The sequence below is a fragment of the Trichechus manatus genome, unplaced genomic scaffold (genome assembly GCF_000243295.1).
Source record: "Trichechus manatus latirostris isolate Lorelei unplaced genomic scaffold, TriManLat1.0 scaffold00080, whole genome shotgun sequence".
Classification (NCBI taxonomy): domain Eukaryota; kingdom Metazoa; phylum Chordata; class Mammalia; order Sirenia; family Trichechidae; genus Trichechus; species Trichechus manatus.
Genome location: NW_004444016.1, coordinates 6601473 through 6622522, shown reverse-complemented (window position 1 = coordinate 6622522; position 21050 = coordinate 6601473). Strand labels below are relative to the sequence as shown.

General features: G+C 39.9%; 1 protein-coding gene across 2 annotated transcripts in view; it reads right to left on the bottom strand.

Annotated features, from left to right (window-relative positions):
* Positions 1 to 17492, bottom strand: part of UBE2D2 (ubiquitin conjugating enzyme E2 D2) — a 59562-nt gene extending 42070 nt beyond the window's left edge. Inside the window, exon 1 of one of the 2 annotated variants that reach the window (XM_023735599.1) lies at positions 16938 to 17492. In XM_023735599.1, the coding sequence (XP_023591367.1) occupies positions 16938 to 17174 (237 nt within the window). In that variant the 5' untranslated portion in view covers positions 17175 to 17492. Of the gene's footprint in view, positions 1 to 16346 lie in introns of both variants that reach the window. The other variant, XM_004381063.1, reaches the window with a different exon arrangement.
* Between the last annotated feature and the right edge of the window lie 3558 nt (positions 17493 to 21050).

Here is a 21050-nt window from a genome sequence, read left to right as displayed (position 1 = left end):
TTAGTCCAAAGGACTAAGGGACTACATGAACCACAGCCTACATGACCTAGAGATCAGAAGAACTAGATAGTGCCTGGCTACCACTACAGACCACTCTGACTGGGAACACAACAGAGGGTCCCGGCCAGAGCAGAAAAAATATGTAGAACAAAAAATCAAGTTCACAAAAAAAGACCAGACTTACTAGTCTGACAGACACTGCAGGAACCCCCAAGACTATGGCCCTAAGACACCCTTCTGACCTAGAACTGAAGCCACTCCCAGAGACCACCTTCCAGCCAAACAATAGACAAGCCCATAAAATAAATAATAACACCTCTCCAAAAAAGTATGAAGTGCAAGTTTACAGTTGTATACAAAGTATAAATGTATGGCTTGATGATTTTTCACAAAGTGAACTTATTTTATCTTTGTTTACATGAACATTTTCCAAAATAAAATTTATTTAAAAAAAACCTATTGAGGGTGGTTCTTAGTTGCTGTGGAGTCAGTTCCAATTTACGGCAACCCCACGTACAACAGGACAAAATGTTACCTGGTCCTACACCTCTTCACAATCACTGGTATGCTCAAGTCCACTGCTGTGGCCACTGTGTATTTTGAGTGCCTTCCAACATAGGGGTCCCATCTTCCAGCACTGTATCAGACAATATTCTACTGTAATCCAGAGGGTTTTCATTGGTTAATTCTCAGAATTAGATTGTCAGGCCTTTCCTCCTAATCTGTCTTAGCCTAGAAACTCCACTGAAACTTCTCCACCATAGGTGACCTTGCTGGTATCTGAAATACCGGTAGCATAGCTTCCAGCAACATAGCAACACGCAAGTCACCACAGTACAACAAACTTACAGACAGGTGATAGACTGGGAGTGGAGGGGGTAATAAATCAAACAAGAACGACCATGAAATGATGGCTGATGGGTACACAGAAATTTGTTATAGTTCTTTCCATTTTTGTATGTTTGAAAATTTCCATAATAAAAAGTTAATTAGAAACTCTCATAGTTGGGAGTCTAAATTAGTTTAACAACTTTGGAAAACAATTTGGCAGTATCTTGTAAAACTGAAAACACTCATACTTTATAACCAAACAATTCTGACTATAAAGAAAAAGCCCTCATCGATGTGCACCAAGTGACATTTATGCAGATGTTAATGCTTCACTGTTTGTAGTAGGAAAAAAACTGAAAACAACGTCCACCATAGGGGAATCAATTGAAAAAACAAAAATATTTTTGGTATATTTGTACTGAATGAAAATGCATGTCATTAAAGATGTATACAATTTCATTAATCTATGTAAATTCTGACAACATCCAAAGCAATACTATATGTTGATTATCAGGCTAGAGGTTTCTTCTCTGGAAAAGCTGAAACAAAAAGACTACGGACTGAGAGACGCCAGGCAGTGAAGGTCATGGATGATACACGAAAAACAGGAAGATTAAGTGAATATTTAAAGCATTTACATACATACTTCGTTCCCAGTGGTAGCCTGGCCTGTACTCTCCAGGCAGATTAGAAGATCCTTCTCAAGGAAACCTGACCAGCACAAGGTAAAGAATTATACAATATACTGACATCAGTGGTTCATCTAGAGAAATAGCCCAGAAAACCATACACTGAATTCCAGAATTGCCAAAACTCACCCCTACACGTTCAGGACTTGTAATCAGCTTTTTAGTATCCTACTCTTAAATAGGAGCCCTGGTGGCACAGTAGTTAAGAGCTCCATTGCTAACCAAAAGGTTGGCAGTTCGAATCCACCAGCTGCTCCTTGGAAACCCTATGGGGCAGTTGTACTGTCCTATAGCGTCACTATGAGTTGGAATCAACTCGATGGCAACAGGTTTGGTTTTTTGGTTTACTCTTAAATAAGGACAGACACCTAACAGCAGTCATCTGACGATTCATCTTCAACAAGAAAGATAAAGACCAAAACAATGAAGAGAAAAAAGCAAGCATGAGAAAACAAACTATGCAGGGAGAAGAAAAAAGCCAAAATAAACAAACTAGCATGAATATCCTTCAAGGTAAGAAGCTACTGCTTCCATGAAATAAACAAAAGGAGGATGCTTAAAACAAAAAACAAACAGAAGAAAAAGTCTGAGAATGATGAAGAGCTCAAAGAGCTGGAAAATAAAGCTGAGAAAGTTTTGCAGAAAGTAGATCAAAAAACCAAAGATGGAAAACAAAAGGACCTGTCCAGATACTCTCCAAACTGATCTACAGATTCAATGCAATCCCTATCAAAATTCTAAAACTGCCTTTTTTGCAGAAATGAACAAGCTGATCCTAAAACTGATATGAAAATGCAAAGAACCCCAAATAGCCAAAACAAACTTGAGAAAGAGGAACAAAAAAATCTTGAAAAAGAAAAACAAAGGTGGAGGACTTATACTTCCCAATTTCAAAACTTACCACAAAGCTACAGTATTCAAGACAGCATAATACTGGCATAAGAAGAAACATAAAGATCAATGGACTAGAACTGAAAATCCAGAAATAAACTCATACATCCATGAGCAATTGATTTTCCACAAGAATGCCAATTCAGTGGGGAAAACAATCTTTTCAACAAATTATACTGGGACAACTAGATTTCACATGCAAAATAAATAAATAAATAAATCTGAACACCCCCCCATCTCACACCATATACAAAAATTAACTCAAAATCAACCAAAGACCTAAATGTAAGCTCTAAAACTATCAAAGTCTTTGAAGAAAACATAGGTGTAAATCTCTGTGACCCTGATTAGATAATGGTTTCATAGCACAAAGCAACAACAAGAAAAAATGCAATGAACTTCATTAAAACTCTTCAAGGAAACCTAGATGTAAATCTTGGTGACCTTAAATTAAGCAGTTTTCTAAGGTATGACACCAATAACACAAGCAACAAAAGAAAAAGCTGGACTTTGTCAAAATTAAAAACTTTTGTGTCAAAGGACACCATGAACAAAGTGAAGACAACCTACAGAATTGGAAAAAAATTTTGCAAACCATATATCTGGTAAGTATTTAGTATCCAGAACATATAAAAAAGTCCTACAACCCAACAACAAAACGACAAACAACCCAATTAAAAAATGGACAAAGGAACAGATATTTCTTCAAAGATACAGAAATGGCCAATGAGGAGGCGGGGCCAAGATGACAGAGGAGTTGGATGCTTCTGGTGGACCCTCTTACAACAAAGACCTGAAAAAACAAGTGATTCAATTATATATGGCAATCTGGGAGCCCTGAACATCAAAGGCAGAGTTCAGGAACCCGAAGGATTGCAAGGGGGACGTAGAGAGGGTTCGGAAGCAGCGAGGAGTTGCCAGACCTGACCCCGCGAGAGCCTGAGCCCTTCAGGCCTCAGCAGCTCAGGGGTGAGCGGTGAGGCAGGAAAGCAGCTGTGGTGGGGAAGTGTGTTTTCCACACGGGGGAGATCAAACTCCAGAAGGTCTACACAGCCACCCAGAACCAGTGAGAAGCAGCCCTCCATCCAGCAAAAGATAAAATAATTGCCTACGGCTCACCACGTGGATAAAAAACATCCCCCTTAGAGAAAAACCTCTCTCCCATTTACCTCCCCACTCCCTGCTCTGCACTGGGTCCCAGACCGGCTTCAGCAATTGCCGAGTTCCCTGGGCCGGAAGTAGGATTCGTCACAAGCTCAGAGCCATTCTCCCTGCCTTGGAGAGTGAACAAATTAACAAACAGGAAAAAATTAACTGCCGGCTCCCCTAAGCCAGGAACCCAGGGTAGGCACAGCTCCTTTGCCTAGGCACAGGCATAAGGGCTCCATGGACTTTGAGTGACTTTCCCCGTGCATAGACTTGTGTGGGCCCATCTCCACAGTGTAGGCCCTCATTACAGCAGTACAACAGGGTATATACCTGAAGTCTAACTTCAACTTTTTCAGCTGTGAAGTAGCAGGTTCTTGACATTTGACGCTGTTCTGCCCATTAAGGAGGGTCTTCACCTACCCACAATCACGGGGCTGAGGATTAGTGGCTCCACCCATGCCACCTAGCCACCTGCAATAGGGGCCCATGAAAAAGAGGTGCCCCCTCAGTCCTTACAGCCAACAGCATTAGGTGCTCATAGTCCAGCTATAAAACCCACCCACCTACGCCCTCTCAGGAACAAGGACACACCTTCCTCCTGGACACTCAGGGCCGGCTGTCAGCCCCCTGCCTTGCTCAGAGTGTGTCACCCTGCTGCAGCCAGATACCTGTGCCTACACCAATCACCCATGCCTGTCTAGGACTGTTAACACGCTTGGTGGCTATCTACCTGGGCACCTGAGCTGAATCCATCCAGGAGGAGTGGGTGAACTCCTGAGCTCACATATATAGTAACAGATCTAACCACCTGGTGACAGGACATTAGAGCTTCAAAGGTGCCAATAATCAAACTAGCTCATACAAGCAACCTATTTGGGCATATCAAAACGAAATAAGCTAGGACACAGTAAGCAAACATAAAATAAATAAACATAATAACTTACTGATGGCTCAGAGACAACAGTCAATATCAAATCACATAAAAAGGCAATCCATGATGGCTTCAGCAAGCTCCCAAAGTAAAGAATCTAGAAATTTTCGAGAGGAGGAAAATTTCTTGGAATTACCAGAGGCAGAATACAAAAGATTAATACACAGAACTCTTCAGGAAATTAAGCAATACACAGAACACTCAACAGAGGAAATTTTTAAAAAAGATTAGAGAAAAGCATAATGACAAATTTAACAGGCTGCAAGAATCCACAGAGACAGAAATCCAGAAGATTAACAATAAAATTTCAGAATTAGACAACAGAAAGTCACAGAAGCAGAATTGAGGCAACGGAAGTCAGAATTAGTGAGACTGAGGATAAAGCACTTCATATCAACTTATCTGAGGAAAAATCAGATAAAAGGATTAAAAGAAATGATGAAACCCTAAGAATTATGTGGGACTCTATCAAGAGGAATAACCTATGAGTGAGTGGAGTACCAGAACAGGGGGGATAACAGAAAATACAGAAAGAATTTTTGAAGATTTGTTGGCAGAAAACTTCCTTGATATCGTGAAAGATGACAAGATATCTATCCAAGATGCTCATCGAACCCCACGTAAGGTAGATCACAAAAGAAAGTCACCAAGACATATTATAATCAAACTTGCCAAAACCAAAGACAGAGAATTTTAAGAGTGGCTAGGGATAAATGAAGAGTCATCTACAAAGGAGAGTCAATAAGAATAAGCTTGGACTACTAAACAGAAACCATGCAAGCAACAAAGCAATGGGATGACATACATAAAGCCTTGAAGGAAAAAAACTGCCAGCCAAGAATTATATATCCAGCAAAACTGTCTCTCAAATATGATGTCGAAATTAGGGCATTTCCAGATAAACAGAAGTTTAGAGAATTTACAAAAACCAAACCAAAATTACAAGAAATACTAAAGGGAGTCCTCGGTTGAAAATCAGTAACATCAGATAACAACCCAAGACTAGAACACAGGACACAGCAACCAGACATCAACCCAGACAGGGAAGTCACAAAAGGAAATCAAAGCTAAAACACTGAAAATAGGAAAACAGATGTCAATATGTAAAAGATGACAACATTAAAACAAAAAAGGACTTAAAAAATGTAGACATAGATTTTTCATATGGAGAGGAAGTCAAGGTGTTATAAAGAAAGAAAAGACTGGTATAAACTTAGAAAAATAGGAGTAAGTATTAAGGTAACCACAAAGGAAACTAACAATCCTACAAGTAAAAATAAAAAACTAGAAAAATATAAAGGCTCAGCAAACACAGAATCAACAACAATGAAAAAGATGAAAAGAAAATACATAAAGAAAAATGACTCAGCACAGAAAATTAAGTGGAACAAAGAAACTGTGAACAACACATAAAAAAAGACATCAAAATGACAGCACTAAACTCATACCTATCAATAATTACGCTGAATGTAAATGGACTAAACGCACCAATAAAGAGACAAAGAGTGGCAGACTGACAAAATAGACTTCAAGTAAAATCCACCACAAACTATAAGGAAGGACACTATATAATGATTAAAGGGTCAATACACCAGGAGGACATAACTATAATAAAAATTTATGCACCCAACGAGAGGGCTCCAAAATACACAAAACTCTTAACAGCACTGAAAAGAGAGATAGACAGCTCCACAATAGTAGTAGACTTTAACACACAACTTTCAGTGAAGGACAGAACATCCAGAAAGAAGCTCAACAAAGACATGGAAGAGCTAAATGCTACAATCAACCAACTTTATCTCATAGACATACCGAACACTCCACCCAACAGCAGCCAAGTATACTTTCTTTTCTGATGCACATGGAACATTCTCCAGAACAGACCACATTATTAGGCCATAAAGCAAGCCGTAACAAAATCCAAAGCATCGAAATATTACAAAGCATCTTTTCTGATCATAAAGCCATAAAAGTAGAAATCAACAACAGAAAATGCAAGGAAAAAAAATCAAACACATGGAAACTGAACAACACCTTACTCAAAAACTACTGGGTTATAGAAGAAATTAAAGATGGAATAAAGAAATTCATAAGCTCAAACGAGAATGAAAACACATCCTACCAGAACGTTTGGGACAAAGCAAAAGCAGTGCTCAGAGGTCAGTTTATAGCAATAAAGGCACACATCCAGAAAGAAGAAAGGGCCATAATCAAAACATTAACCCTACAACTGGAACAAGCAGAAAGAGAGGAGCAAAAGAAGCCCTCAGGCACCAGAAGAAAGGAAACAATAAGCATTAGAGCAGAATTAAATGAAATAGAGAACAGAAAAACAATTGAAAAAGTTAACAAGACCAAAGTTGGTTCTTTGAAAAGAGCAACAAAACTGATAAACCACTGGCCAAACTGACAAAAGAAAAATAGGAGAGCAAGCAGATAACCCATATAAGAAATGAGATGGGTTATATCACAAGAGACTCAACTGAAATTATAAGAATCGTAACAGAATACTATGAAAAATTGTACTCTAACAAATTTGAAAACCTAGAGGAAATGGGCAAATTTCTACAAACTCACTACCTACCTAAACTAACACAAACAGAGGTAGAACAACTAAATAAACCCATAACAAAAGACGAGATTGAAAAGGTAATTAAAAAACTCCCAACAAAAAAGAGCCCTGGCCCTGATGGCTTCACTGGAGAATTCTACCAAACTTTCAGAGAAGAGTTAACACCACTACTAAAGGTATTTCAGAGCATAGAAAAAGATGGAACACTCCCAAACTCATTCTATGAAGCCAGCATAACCCTGATACCAAAACCAGGTAAAGACACTGCAAAAAAAGGAAGTTACAGACCAACATCTCTCATGAACATTGACGCATAAATCCTCAACAAAATTCTAGCCAACAGAATTCAGCAACATATCAAAAAAATAATTCACCACGATCAAGTGGGATTTATACTGTATGCAGGGATGGTTCAACATTAGAAAAACAATCAATGTAATCTATCACATAAATAAAACAAAAGACAAGAACCACATGATCTTATCAGTTTTTATCTAAATATTTGGGTCAGGCAAAAGGTGTCTGAGCTCAAGTACAGTGAGGAGGGCACGCATATGGGGGATGGGCACGGGCCAGTGCAGGATGGCCAAGTCAGGGCAGAATGAGAAGGGCACACTGAGGGTGGTGGGGAGGATAAGAATGGTGTCCATGCAGGTGGGCCAAAGCAATGGGAGGTTGATTAAGAGGTGACAATATTTTGAAGTTTGTTAAAGAAGAAATTTGAGATTCAGTCCCTTTTTCACTTTAGAAATAATATAAAACTTCATTATTTTCACACCATCAGGTTTTTTTTTTTTTTTGGTTGGGGGTGGCAATAAGGTGAAATGCTAAACACTGACACCTAAGATTTCAAGATTCTACCAATTTTATGGGTCAACATTATTGGCCAATTAAGCTACAGTGATAAGTAATATTTAAAACTACCTTTTATGTAGTTCATAAGTGCCAAGCACTTTATATACCTTCTTTCTAATCCTCTCTACAGTCTTGCAGGGTATGTCACACTATCACCATTCTATAGACAAGGAAGCTAAGGCTCAAGAAAACTAGTGAAGTGACTTACCTAAGGCCACAGGATTAAAACATGAGTCAGCAGGCACGGTGCTGCAAAATCCTATTGGTTTTTTCCTCCATTCCATTTACTGTTGGCATTCATCCAAATACTGAATGCCTACTATGTGTCAGGTACTGGGATACAAAGAATAGAGACAGGAACTTTGCCCTGGAAGAGTTCAGTCTAAAGGGGGAAACAATCATGTCTGTATACTAAGAAACAGTTCTATAGTAGTACCTTGACTGCCTGCATGCCTGGGGCATGCGTCACAGAGAAGTCATTTCTGTTAAGTCCCAAGGATGAATAAAGAATTTAGAAAGAGGTGGGGGTGGGGTGAGAAGATGTTCTCTGTATTAAGGAAAAGCACTCACAAAGGCCAAAAGAAAATGCTTCTAAGAAAAATCAACTAAAACTTTAAATTACAGCAGTATTTCCCACGAGATACTAATATGCATTACAGAAATAAAGGTGGGATTATTTTTTATTCTAAATTTTATCTACTTTTAATACATGTTTTTAAATAAATACTACATATTTTTGCAGTTTTAATACAATAATTTGCTTCAAGGAACTTGTACACCACAAAACAAAGATGCCCACACGGGACTTTCCATCTGTGTTCTGATGCACAAGCAGCATTTAACCAATGGCATTACCGTCTCTTTGACCATCACTGATCTATCCTGTTTCTTGTCATAATTCAATGTATATTTCAGAAGCTATTTCATCAAAGCTTATTGTATATTAAGTATTTCTACTATAATTACCCACTCCCTATGGACTTAACAGTGAGAATAAGGAAGTTTCAAATGAATAGCAGAGTCCTTTGATTCTTAAGCCCAAGAAGTTAGAACTTGTTAAAATAAACATAAAGCTTCTATTAAAAAAATACGTGACATGTCCATGATGACACAATTGATAATGCTGTCATAGCCTAGTTGCCAGAATACTGCAAATATGAATATTGTAAACTATGTAGCTTGTATTCTTTCTTTTACTACAATGTACTTGTTTGACACAAATTTTGATATTATATTGTAACAAAAGCAATATACAGTAACATTTTATGCAGCATGAGATGAGGATTCCCTTTTATTATGTAAGAAAAATAGTATTCTTAAAGTATTTACTATTTTACAACAAAATGAAAATAAAACATGTTTCATCATAGTATGTTTTAAATCAGAGCTTCGAACCGGTTCAAACCAGTTCAGTCACTGCCGATGAAGCGAAACTGGAATAGACCTGAATTTTTAGAATTTGGGTGAACCAGCAAGAAAACTGAAACAAGAAAAATTACAGGTCGAAGCACTGAAATGGGAAACTCAGAAAAGGCGTAATGAGCCCCTTCAGGAGTCTGATGAGTGAGACTGGATTACTAGCAGGACTGTGGAGTGACACACATTCAAAGTGGTACGGTAGGCAGCCATCTTTGAGCAGGGCACCACTGTTTCTGGCTCCAAATCAGACAGGCAAGAGATCTGGTTGCTGTGCAACGTGTATGCTGCCCTTGTTTTCTAAGGAGATTAGGTTTCTAGCGGGGCTCTGACCCATAATTCTTCCTGTTCCAGTTCACCCAAATTTTAAAAATTCAGGTCTGTTCCGGTTTCACTTCCTCAAGCATGACTGAACTGGGAAGAACCAATTCAAAATCCTGTTTTAAATACTTCTTTTTTTTTGCTTATGGTAAAGAAAAAAGCATATGAAACTACATTTTGATGACATATTTTAATTAATTTATCTGGGACCATTTGTGCTGTCAATTTTAATCCAAGTATGCATTATTTTGTGAGCTCTTGTTTGTTAAGCACTCAGCTCCTAACGAAAGGTTGGTGGTTTGAAACCACCAGTTGCTCCGTGGGAGAAAGATGTGCCAGTCTGCTTTCTTAAAGATTTACAGCCTTGGAAACCCCACGGGGCAGTTCTACTCTGTCCTATAGCGTCGCTGTGAGTTGGAATTGACTCAATGGCAACGGGTTTGGTTTTGGTTTGTTTGTATTCCAGCAATAATACTAGTATGAAAAATAGACTAATAAAGTTGGGAAACACTAGATATGGGAAGGAGAACTAGAAAGCAGTTTACCAACAGCTAAGGAAAATGAACAATCAATCATGTTAACTTACAAAAATTAAATAAAAACTGAAGTATCCACTGAATTTGGCAATTAAGTAATCATCAGTGACCTTACAAAACAGCCCCAGAACAGTGAATAGACTATTCTTTCAAGAATTTTGGCACTGAAATGTCAGAGATGGGAGGAATAAAGAAGAGGAAGGAAGTAGCTCTAGTGGGGGAGGGGGATTTTAAAAAGTTGTTTTTGTTGTTTTTTTTAGGATGGGGAAAATCTTGGGGTAAATTTGGATGCTGAGGGAAATAAGTAGAGAAGAGACTGAAACTGAGAGCAGGGACAATTACTAAAGAGCAAGGACCAGGCAGAAGGAAAGATCAGGATGGAAAGCAAAAGTTAGCTTGGTGAAGGGAAAAGTCTAGCTTCTCCAGAGACAAGACAGGAGGAGAGGGAGAGCTAAGGCAGGTAATTTTGGAGAGGCACTGGCTCTGTCATTAAGACTGCCTGCATCCAAATCCTGGCCCTTCCTATCATAACCATGTAATCTTAGGCAAATTTGTTTACTTTTATAAATTTCTATTTTCTCTTCTAACTTGGGGAGAACAGAATTCTCACAGGATTGTTGAGAAGATTCAGTAAGTAATGCCTGATATACAGTGACTACTCTAAAAAAGACAGCTTTTTAAAATTTTCTTTCAATATAAAGGGATGTTGAGGAAAAGATCTTCAGGTTCCAGAGCAGAGTTTAAATATCCAATTGTTTGAACAAAATAAAAAGACTGTAACCTCTGGAATTACATACCCAACAACCATATAAGAGTAACACACATGGCCTGCCAGAAAAGACACTGGACACAGTTAAGAAATCCAAGTTCTTGATCCAGACTTAGTCTTACCTGGCAAGCCATGTGGCCTTTTCAGACAGCAGCTTTAAGATGTGTTTCAGTATTAACATTTTATGATTCTACTACTTGGAATCTCCCTTGACTCTGGAGACAGAAAAACAAACGGTAGTTTATTTCCCGATTCCATAGTTTAATATGATTTTGAAGCTTAGCTTAGGAACCTAACCACCAAAACTTTAATTTCTACAGAAAAAAACAAGTGTACTCTTGCATTTCTGGGATGAGGCTGCTGAGGTTCCTGGCAGTATCAGGCATGAGTCAGGTATTCCTATCCTGGGAACTGCCTAGGATATTTTAGCAGCCATCTCTCTCTGGACCAAAATACCCAGAATTGGACTTTGTCAAAATCTCCCTTTTGTCAATCTGCAGTGCAGTAATATACACTAAAAAAAAAAAAAAAAACCCAAACCCATTGCCATCGAGTCGATTCCGATTCACAGCGACCCCACAGGATAGAGTAGAACTGCCCCATAGGGTTTCCAAGGAGCAGCTGGTGGATTCAAACTGCCAACCTTTTGGTTAGCAGCTGATCTCTTAATCACTGCACAACCAGGGCTCCAATACACACTAATAGACTTTAAAGAAGACCTAAATTTATTAACAGTTATCCTTCAATGATGACCGTTTGAATTACATTTAAATCGCAACCTGGTAGAGCCAAAGAAAGTTATTCAATCCAGTAAGCCTTTGTAAAGCAAAGCATTCTTTACGAAAGATAAACAAACAAAAAACTTCCCAAAGATACCTATTTCAAGAAGTTTATTTTTGGAGTAAGAAGGTATGTCTGCTTTCCAAGATAGAACTAATTTAAATAGCCATCTTCAGCCAACTATTTATTATATTAAAGTTTCCAGTACCCCACAGGACTATATGCTAATTTGTTTCATCATTTTGAAACAAATCAGCCCTTACCTCTGATAATATTAACGTGTAGTACCAGACCTCTAGTACAGAATTTTTAAATATTTTTTTATTCAGTAATACTACAGCATTACAACTCCTTCCCATATTTTTAAGAATCATGCTGTTAATGTTCCGATTTTTAAAATTTTGAAAATATATACATAGTTTACAGAAAGATGACTCATAACATGAAACAGATCACAAAGTTAAGAGTAAGATGTAAACTTCTACTATAGGGTCAATGTACCTGTTAAACTGGCTTTCCCTATGATCTTACACATAACCATATAAAACCTTAGCAGAAAGTTAATTAGGATTTTTGCCAAAAACTATTTAATCTTGTCCATCTATATAAAAACAAAACCAAATCCACTGCTGTCGAGTCGATTCTGAATCATGGAGACCCCATGTGTTAGAGTAAAACTGCTCCATGGGGTTTTCTTGGCTGTAATCTTTATGGAAGCGTACTGACAGGCCTTTCTTCCACGGCACTGCTGGGTGGGTTCAAACTGCCAACCTTTAGATTAGTAGTCAAATGCAAAACATTTGTGCCACCCAGGGACCTATGTAAAGCAATAATTTTGAACTTTTAAAAAGGCAGAAAATATGGCTTAAATGACTTAATCCTTATACTCCTGAATCTCAAATCTTTTTTATTTTTAATTCACATTAAATCAGTACCTATCAAACTACCAAAAAAAAAAAAATTATGTTTTTTTTTTTATATTCTAGCTAGTTGCCAAAAATCAGAATTTATGGCTTCCGTTAAAAAAAAATAAAAGATCTGGAGACACTAGGCCCATCGACACTCACAATAGCAACATTTGGCGGGAGCTGGTAGCTAGGAGCCTTGGTGGTGTAGTGGTTAAGCGCTCAGTTGCTAACCAAAAGTTTGGTGGTTCAAACCTACCAGCTGCTTCGCAGGAGAAAGATGTGCCAGTCTGCTTCCTTAAAGATTTACAGCCTTGGAAACCCTACGGGGCAGTTCTACCTTGTCCTATAAGGTCACTATGAGTTGGAATTGACTCAGAGGGCAACAAGTTTGGTTTATTTGGTTGAGCTGCAGCTGCCCTCATCTGATGGGACATGCGTTCTCTAGTTCCCCCCAATTCTCTTTGTTCACTTTGGTTTCCTGCCTGGTCTTTGTAATCATCAGATTCGAATTGTTTATTTTACTGGGTTTTTTTTTTTTTTTTTTTAAATCTGTTGAGAAGCCTTAAAAGAAGCTAGTCATAAAAATCTTTATCACAGAAATAGGACAGATCAAAAGATGATCTTTGTTTTCAAGCATTACTTTGTTTTAAAGCTACACACCAAATGTTAATATAACTAGCAGGATTCCATTAAAATGTACAAGGCTAATAACAATTACTGTTAAGGAACTTTAAGTATCCTAACTTTGATCTGCTTTCAATTCCTCAAAGACTCAAGATATTCAGTCTTTTACCCTTCCCAAGAATAGAGAAATTAACCCTATATTTCAATACTATGGCACTGTAAGAGCACCAAAGAGCCTCCTGCACCTGTATAAAAAAAGTAAAAACAGGAAGCAAGTCAAAAAGGTCTCTGATTAGCAACACAGTTCACAGAACACTTGAAGCCTCTTCACTCAGAGCATACACTAGATCTTATTTTAAGCATAATTTTAATAAGCTCGGTGATCTGGTTTCCCACCCCACAACAGACTAGATGCAGCCAAATGGAAAAGGGCTGGGGGTGGTGCTGCTAGAAGCAGGCACTCAAAGTATGCAATCAAAGCTGAAGACCTACAAATGCAGCAGAAAACCTCAAAGCATAGCAGGCTGGGCCATTTGGTATAGATACAAATAATTCCTGAGGATATACCCTAATCGTGCCCAGAACTACACTGGGTGTTCATAATGACCCTCTTTGGTACACTCATAGGTTGGGAGATCTCATTTTAAAAAGCATTTCAAAATAAAGTCCACCAAAAGCTTTTTCCAAAAAAGACATGGCATTTAAAGGACTGCCAAATTCACAGAACACTATTTTCCTCTGTCAAAGAAACAAGATAATGAATTCCCGAAGATGCCACAATGTGAAATGTGTTTTTCTTAGTAAAATTTTATTAGAAGCCAGACGCAGCAGTTCATGATATCTAAAGTTTGGAGTGTATTTAAATAGAAATATTTATTTAGAGAATGATAATTAGGAAGGTTCAAGACCGAGATCAATTATACAAGCCAAGAAAGACTTGGAAATTCCATTGTAGATAAATTACTAGGGCTGAGAATAAGATAGACCTGATCTTATCCATACCTAATAAGTCTGCCATTCAATTTAAAACTAGTCTCATACAAAAAGTTTTGGGGGGGAAATTTTCCATTTGTCTTCACAATCTTATTGACTGGTATCCAAAAATAAATATCATTTTTCTAATCATTGGCAGTCTCAGAAATCAAGCCATACTCTGATTATAAACCAGGAGGAGGGAGAAAAAGTTTAATATTGCGTTTTAAAAGTTCGAGTTATTGTCTAAACTTTACTTTCCTCATTAAAAATTTTATAAGGGTATGTTTTAGATAAAATCTATTCTAGAAAATATAATTAATAAGAAGCCATATTACTGGGGACAAGTTTTATTAGAAGAATAAAATGTTTTGAGTCAAAGTGCTATTTTCCTCTTGGAAAAAGTCTCTATAATACATATATCAATCAATGTAGAGATTAACACTTAGATTTCTTGATCTATAAATTATCACACATTTTATTCACTCTCTCCTCTTCAGGTTGTAAAAGAGCACAATCTTCTATAGGTATAAACCAAGTGGCATCACAAACTGATAACTTCCCAGTTAGACTCTGTAAGATATTACTAACTCCTAAAAGCCTTCAAAATATGTATTTTACTTTGACGGCCATTCCTCAATATGCTCCTGTCCCTGAAACGATCTACTTTCAGAGATCTCTGCTTAAGGTTCAAGCTTCTTTTAACAAACACCCTGCCTCATTTTAGTACAAGATTTACTCTGTCTAAAGTCTGCCCTTTTTCATTTGTTAGAAATCAAGGAAATCAGAAGAATTTGGTAGGGATCTAACCTAATTTACAATAACTGGGATTAATTCCACATTACATTCAAGGTCTTTGATTAAGAATTAAATGAAGATTGAGGTGTTTAAAACATCCAACAATCTACATCTTGAAAGTTGAAGGTAAAGTTCTCTTCCTCTTGCATCTACATCCCATGGTTCAAGATGAATAATCCCAATATCTTTCTTACTAAGTAGCTAAAGGTTTAACACTGGCTCTCTGAGCAGCCAAGTGAATCACCAAACAGTGCCTCCCCACTCCTAAGGAAAAAAATGAGTGTCTGGCACTAAAAGGTTACAATATTAGAGGAGAAGAAAAAACTAAATTTTAAACCAAACCCATACTCGAGATGTTAGTACTGGGAAAATCTCCTCGTCAATAACTGAATCAATAACTCTCAATTAAAAAAGAAAAACAAATTCTAATAGGAAAAGCTAAAAAAACCCCTTCTAAATTAAAAAGTTCTCCCTAAACATATCTCCTAATTTAAGCATTAAAGTCCATCTTGTGAAAGAACTGGGTGAAAGGAACCTTTGTATTCTTTCTCCTGTAGTTTTCAACGTTGAGGTTTCTACCTCTACTCTTGCCAATTTAGCAGCTTTTCTATTAGATCCATTCTTGAAAAACTTAAGTGTTAGTTTCTTACTACATATGGCAACCTCAATGAATAAAACGCTTTTCCCGCTACTCTTCCTCCCTTAGAAGAGTCACATTTTTTCTCTTCTGAACTTCCTACAGTAATAGTTTGTGGACGAGCAGACTAGACCTAAGTCTGAAGCCGCCCAAGAGGTAGTGAACTAAAAAACACTTGTGGACGGGGCAAAACTGCTTCCTCCATCTCTCCGAAATATGGGCCCCGAGCTCAAGCAGTTCTGTGAAGGGAGCTAGGGCAGGTACGGAGGAGCAGAGATAGGGCGAGGAGCCCTTTCGACCTCTGTCGATGGGACCGCCCAACGCCCCAGCCCCCCACCTCGGCCTGGCCGGACAATGGCTCTGAAGCCCAGCAGCCCCAGGCCGAGAGGCCCTGGGGGTCCACGCCACGCAGGGCCTGGAAAAGCGGCCGGGGAGGAATGCTGAGAGGGAGAGCACACGTCCGGCCTAAGCGCGGGCTGCGCGCCGGGGCCTCCTCGGGCGCCATCACTGGGAGTGGGGTGTGAAGGCCGCCCGGCAGGGCCGTCGCCGGCAGCCGGGTCCGAAAAGGCCAGAAGCCGGCAGAGGCGACGACTGGAAGTGCAGGCCGCAGCCTGCTCAGCCGGCCCGCCCAGCGGCCCGTCCTCGCAGCCGACCTCCGGCCGCTTACCTTGTGGATTCTCTTCAGAGCCATCGTGGGAGGCGGGTGACGGCGGCCCCCGGGGCGGGGACGGGGGCGGGGACGGGGAAGGGGCGAGGGGATGCGAGGCCGCCCAGGCGATCGCGGGTCGGCAGAATAAAACGGGGAGTTCGGGAGCGCGGGCCCGGCCGGACGGGCTAAGGGCCGAGGCCCACTCGGCTCCTGAGCCTGCCGCAGCGGTCACCGCATCACCCGGCGGCGGCCCCTTTATGCGCTGCCGCTCGAGCAGCCGCCGCCGCAGCTGCCTCTTCCCCCTAAGCTCTGGGCCGCCACCTCAGCCGCCACGGATCCCTCCGCGGGAGAGCAAGAGCCCAGGCCTCGGGCTTGGCAGACGCCTCTCGGTCGGACAACCGGGGGCACTGTCTGCCTTCCTGCCTACTGCAGGTGGACAGAGAGACGCGCGGGAGGGCGGGCGGCGCCGCCGGGGTGGGGCCGCCGGAGCGCGGGGTGGGCCCAGGCCGAGGGGCAGGTCGGGAGGCTCAGGGATTGGAGGACCAAGGTAGGGAGGGCCGGGCCGCGCCGCCGGCGGAGGGATACGGGTCGCCCTTGTGAGGAGCTTACGCGCCGTCCCCGACGCCGCCACGGCCGTCGAGAGAATGACGCCACGAAGCGCAGGGAGGGCATCTCGCGATAATTGAGGCGTGGTTGGTGATTACTCCCGCGTTGCGACCCCTGAGTCTCTGGAACCTGGTCTTCCCGCCGCGTGTCATCGAAGATCAATAAAGGTTTAAAGGAGAATGTTTTCCAGATCGCTTGACCGTCCCCATTGTAGTCCCGGAAGAAGGAACTTAGGCCCATTGCAACATTCCTAAAAGAGGAAGAAACTTGTCCAAGGTCACATAACTCCTCAGCGGCACAGCTGGAAATACCCTGAAGCCGCGCATCTCTTCAAATCCCTTTATGGAAGCCGAGTGGTAGACGCCTAGGCAACTGCCGGGGATGAGTTCCTCTAGCATGCCATGGGCAGCACAGAAATTGGCCATTCCGACCAAGGCCCCAACTGGAGACGGCTTGAATGTTGCTCTCTCCTCAGCCACTGGCATGTCAGCTATAGGAAAGGTACCCAGAGCTCGCTCTACTTGGTGAATTGTGTAAACACTATACCAGTTACCTCAGAAAACCATCCACAGTGTGGACTCCAGTAGTTAAAACTAACCTTGCGCTTCAGATCTCCATTGGCAGTGTTCACTGATAAACAAGCCTAGAAGATTTGTTGTGGGGTTGTTTTTTAGGAGGTGGAAGCAAAAAGCTAATTCACTGAGCCCCTCCTATTCTGTGCCTAGCTCTACACAAGAGTGAGAAACAAGCCAGGTCGCGCCTGAGAGGTGCTTATTATCTGACTGAATACATGGGAGAATGGTAAGGAATATTTTTCTGTGATGCCCACATTCTCAAATCCACACCGGAGTTTTTTGATTCTAAGTCTATGTTCTTTCCTCCACGTCTAGAAGGGACCTTAAAGATCATTCACTGATTCTAACTACCGAATTTAGGGAGGAGAAAACAGGAGCCCAGCTTAGGGAAGGATCTTGCCACAAGTTAGTCACACAGCATGTCAGTGGCAAAGCTCATACTGCCTTACCTACTGAGTAAAAAAGCTTGGACAGCTAGCTTTGACCCAGTGAGTGGACTCAATGAGTAAAGGAGGGAAAATCTGTATCCAGGCGTCCTGGGTGGGTATGTTTGAGTTTGGGGGTGAAGAGAGACATTCCACAGCCCCCACGTCTTTTATATCTAAGAAATGTGGTGCCCATTTCATATTTTAAATTTTTTTCAATAATAACTTTTCTTGTATTAGAAAAGTAATATATTTGTTGCAAGAAATACAGATAAGCAAAAGGAAGAAAATAAAAATCACCCATACACTCATTATTCAAATATTAACCACTTACGAGGGTATGGAGGGAGGGAGAGGTTATTCACTACCTAGATAGTAGGCAAGAATGATCTTAGGTGAAGGGAAGGACAGCACACACTACAGGGGAAGTCAGCACAACTGTACTAAACCAAAGCCAAGAAGTTTCCTGAATACAACCAAACATTTCAAGGGACAGAGTAGCAGGTGCAGAGGTCTGGGGACCATACTTTCAGGGGACATGTAGGTCAATTGGCATAACAGAGTTTATTAAGAAAATGTTCTGCATCCTACTTTGGTGAGTGGTGTCTGGGGTCTTAAAAGCTAGCAAGTAGCCATCTAAGATGCATCAATTGGTCCCAACCCACCTGGAGTAAAGGAGAATGAAGAACACCAGAGTCAAAAGGAAAGCATTAGCCCTAGAGACAGATAGGGCCACATAAACTGGAGACTGCATCAGCCTGAGACCAGAGGAACTAGATGGTGCCCGGCTACCACCAATGACCACCCTGACAGGGAACACAACAGAGAGTCCCTATTGGAGCAGGAGAAAAGTGGGGTGCAGAACTCAAATTCTAATGAAAAGACCAGACTTAATGGTCTGAAATTAACTGGAGGAACCCCAGAGAGTATGGCCGGACTCTCTGTGAACCCAGCACTAAAACCATTCCCGAGGCCAACTTTTCAGTCAAAGATTAGACTGGACTATGGGACATAAAATGATATTCGTGAAGAGTGTGCTTCTTAGCTTAAGTAGATACATGAGACTAAATGGGCAGCTCCTGTCTGGAGGTGAGATGAGAAGGCAGAGAGGGTCAGGAGCTGGCTGAATGGACATGGGAAATCAGGATTGGAAAGGAGGAATGTGCTGTCACAATAGGGAGAGTAATTACGGTCACATAACTATGTATAAATTTTTGTATGAGAGACTAACTTGAATTATAAACTTTCACTTAAAGTACAATTATATATATATATATATATATATATATATATAAACCACTTTTGACATATTGGTATATGTCCTTCTAGTCTTTTTTCCTCATGTATTATCTTGGTTTCCTAGTGCTGCTATAAAAAATACCACAAGTGGGTTACTTTAAAGAACAGAAATTTATTTTCTCACAGTTTAGGAAGCTAGAAGTCTGAACTCAGGGCACTGGCTATAGGAGGATGCTCTGTGGTGGCAGGGGCGGCTCTGGGGGGAGATCCTTGTCTCAGTTTCTTTAGCCCAGGCATTCCTCCATTCCTTCACAATCTTCACTTCACATGGCATCTATCTTTCCCCATTTGTGTTTGCTTGTCCCTGTGTCAGTGCTGCTCCTTATAGCTCAGAAATGATTACATTTAGGACATACCCTACGCTGATATGGCCCATAAACAAAACCCTATTTCCAAATGGGCTTACATCCACAGGTACAAGGGTTAGGATTGCAACACATATCTTAGGGGAACACAAGTGAATCCACAACATGTATAAAAATATGTTTTTTTAGAAAAGTGGGATTGTACCATAATACTGTTTTGCAATCTGTTTTTAAAATAGACTATATCATGAATTTTCCCACGTTAGTAAACATTTTTACCATATTTTAATGGTTATGGGGTTGTCGTGAGTCAGAATTGACTCAAAGGCAACTAATAACAACAACATATTCTATCCTAAATGTACCATAATTTAACTAGTCACATTTTTTGAAATTTAATTTGTTCCTACTTTTTGCTACTAAAAATGATGCTATGATGAATATTCTGTAGCTAAATCTTTGTACAGCTCTAAGTGCTACTTCAGGAAGTGAATTTGCTGAATCAAAGGGTATAGAGATTTTTGCCTCTATATTCATGAGGGATATTGGTCTATAATCCTCTCTTCTTATAATATCTTTATCAAGTTTTGGTATCAAGGTTATGTTGGCCTCATAAAATGAATTTGGAAGTGTTCCCTCCTTCTCTGTGTTCTAAAACAGTTTGTGTAAGGTTGCTATTTTTTCTTCCTTAAGTAAATAATTGGTAAAATTCACCAATAAAGCCACCTGGCCCTGGAGTTTTCTTTGGGAAAGATTTTAATAACATATTTAATTTATCCAGTAAGTATGAGGCTATTTAGATTTTCTTTTTCTTCTTGTGTCAGTTTTGAGAATTTGTGTTTTTCAAGGAATTTGTCCATTTTATTTGTTCTCTAATTTATTAGAATAACATTACTCATAATATCCTCTTGTTTTTTCCTTTTACTATCAGTAGCATCTGTAGTGATGTCTCTTTTTGTATTCCTGATGGTTGTAATTTATGTTTTCTCTATATTTTTTCTTGATAAATCTTGTTAAGGATTTATCTATTTTATTAATCTTTCCAAAGAACCAAACTTTAACTTATTATTTTCTCTATTTGTCCATTTTCTATTGAAGTGATTACTACTCTTGTTTTTATTATTTTTTTCTACTTACTTTGGGTTTAATTTGTTCTTTAATATTTATTGTATTTTTGGTGAAAGTATACACAGCAAAACAGGTTCCCATTCAACAATTTCTACACATATTGTTCAGTGATATTGGCTACATTCTTCTTCACATTGTGTCAACACTCTCATTATTTCCATTCTAGTTCCATTCCCATTAACTTAGTCTCACTGCCCCCTAACCTTCTCATCCATACTTTGGAGTAACTGTTGACCATTTGGTCTCATAGATAATTTTTTAAAAGAGCATAGTATTCAAGGGAGACATTCTTTACTTTTTGAGCTAACCTGCTATTCACTTAAAAAGTGACTCTGGGGAATAGTTTCCATTCAAAGTTTAAAGAGTACCGCAGGGCAATAGTCT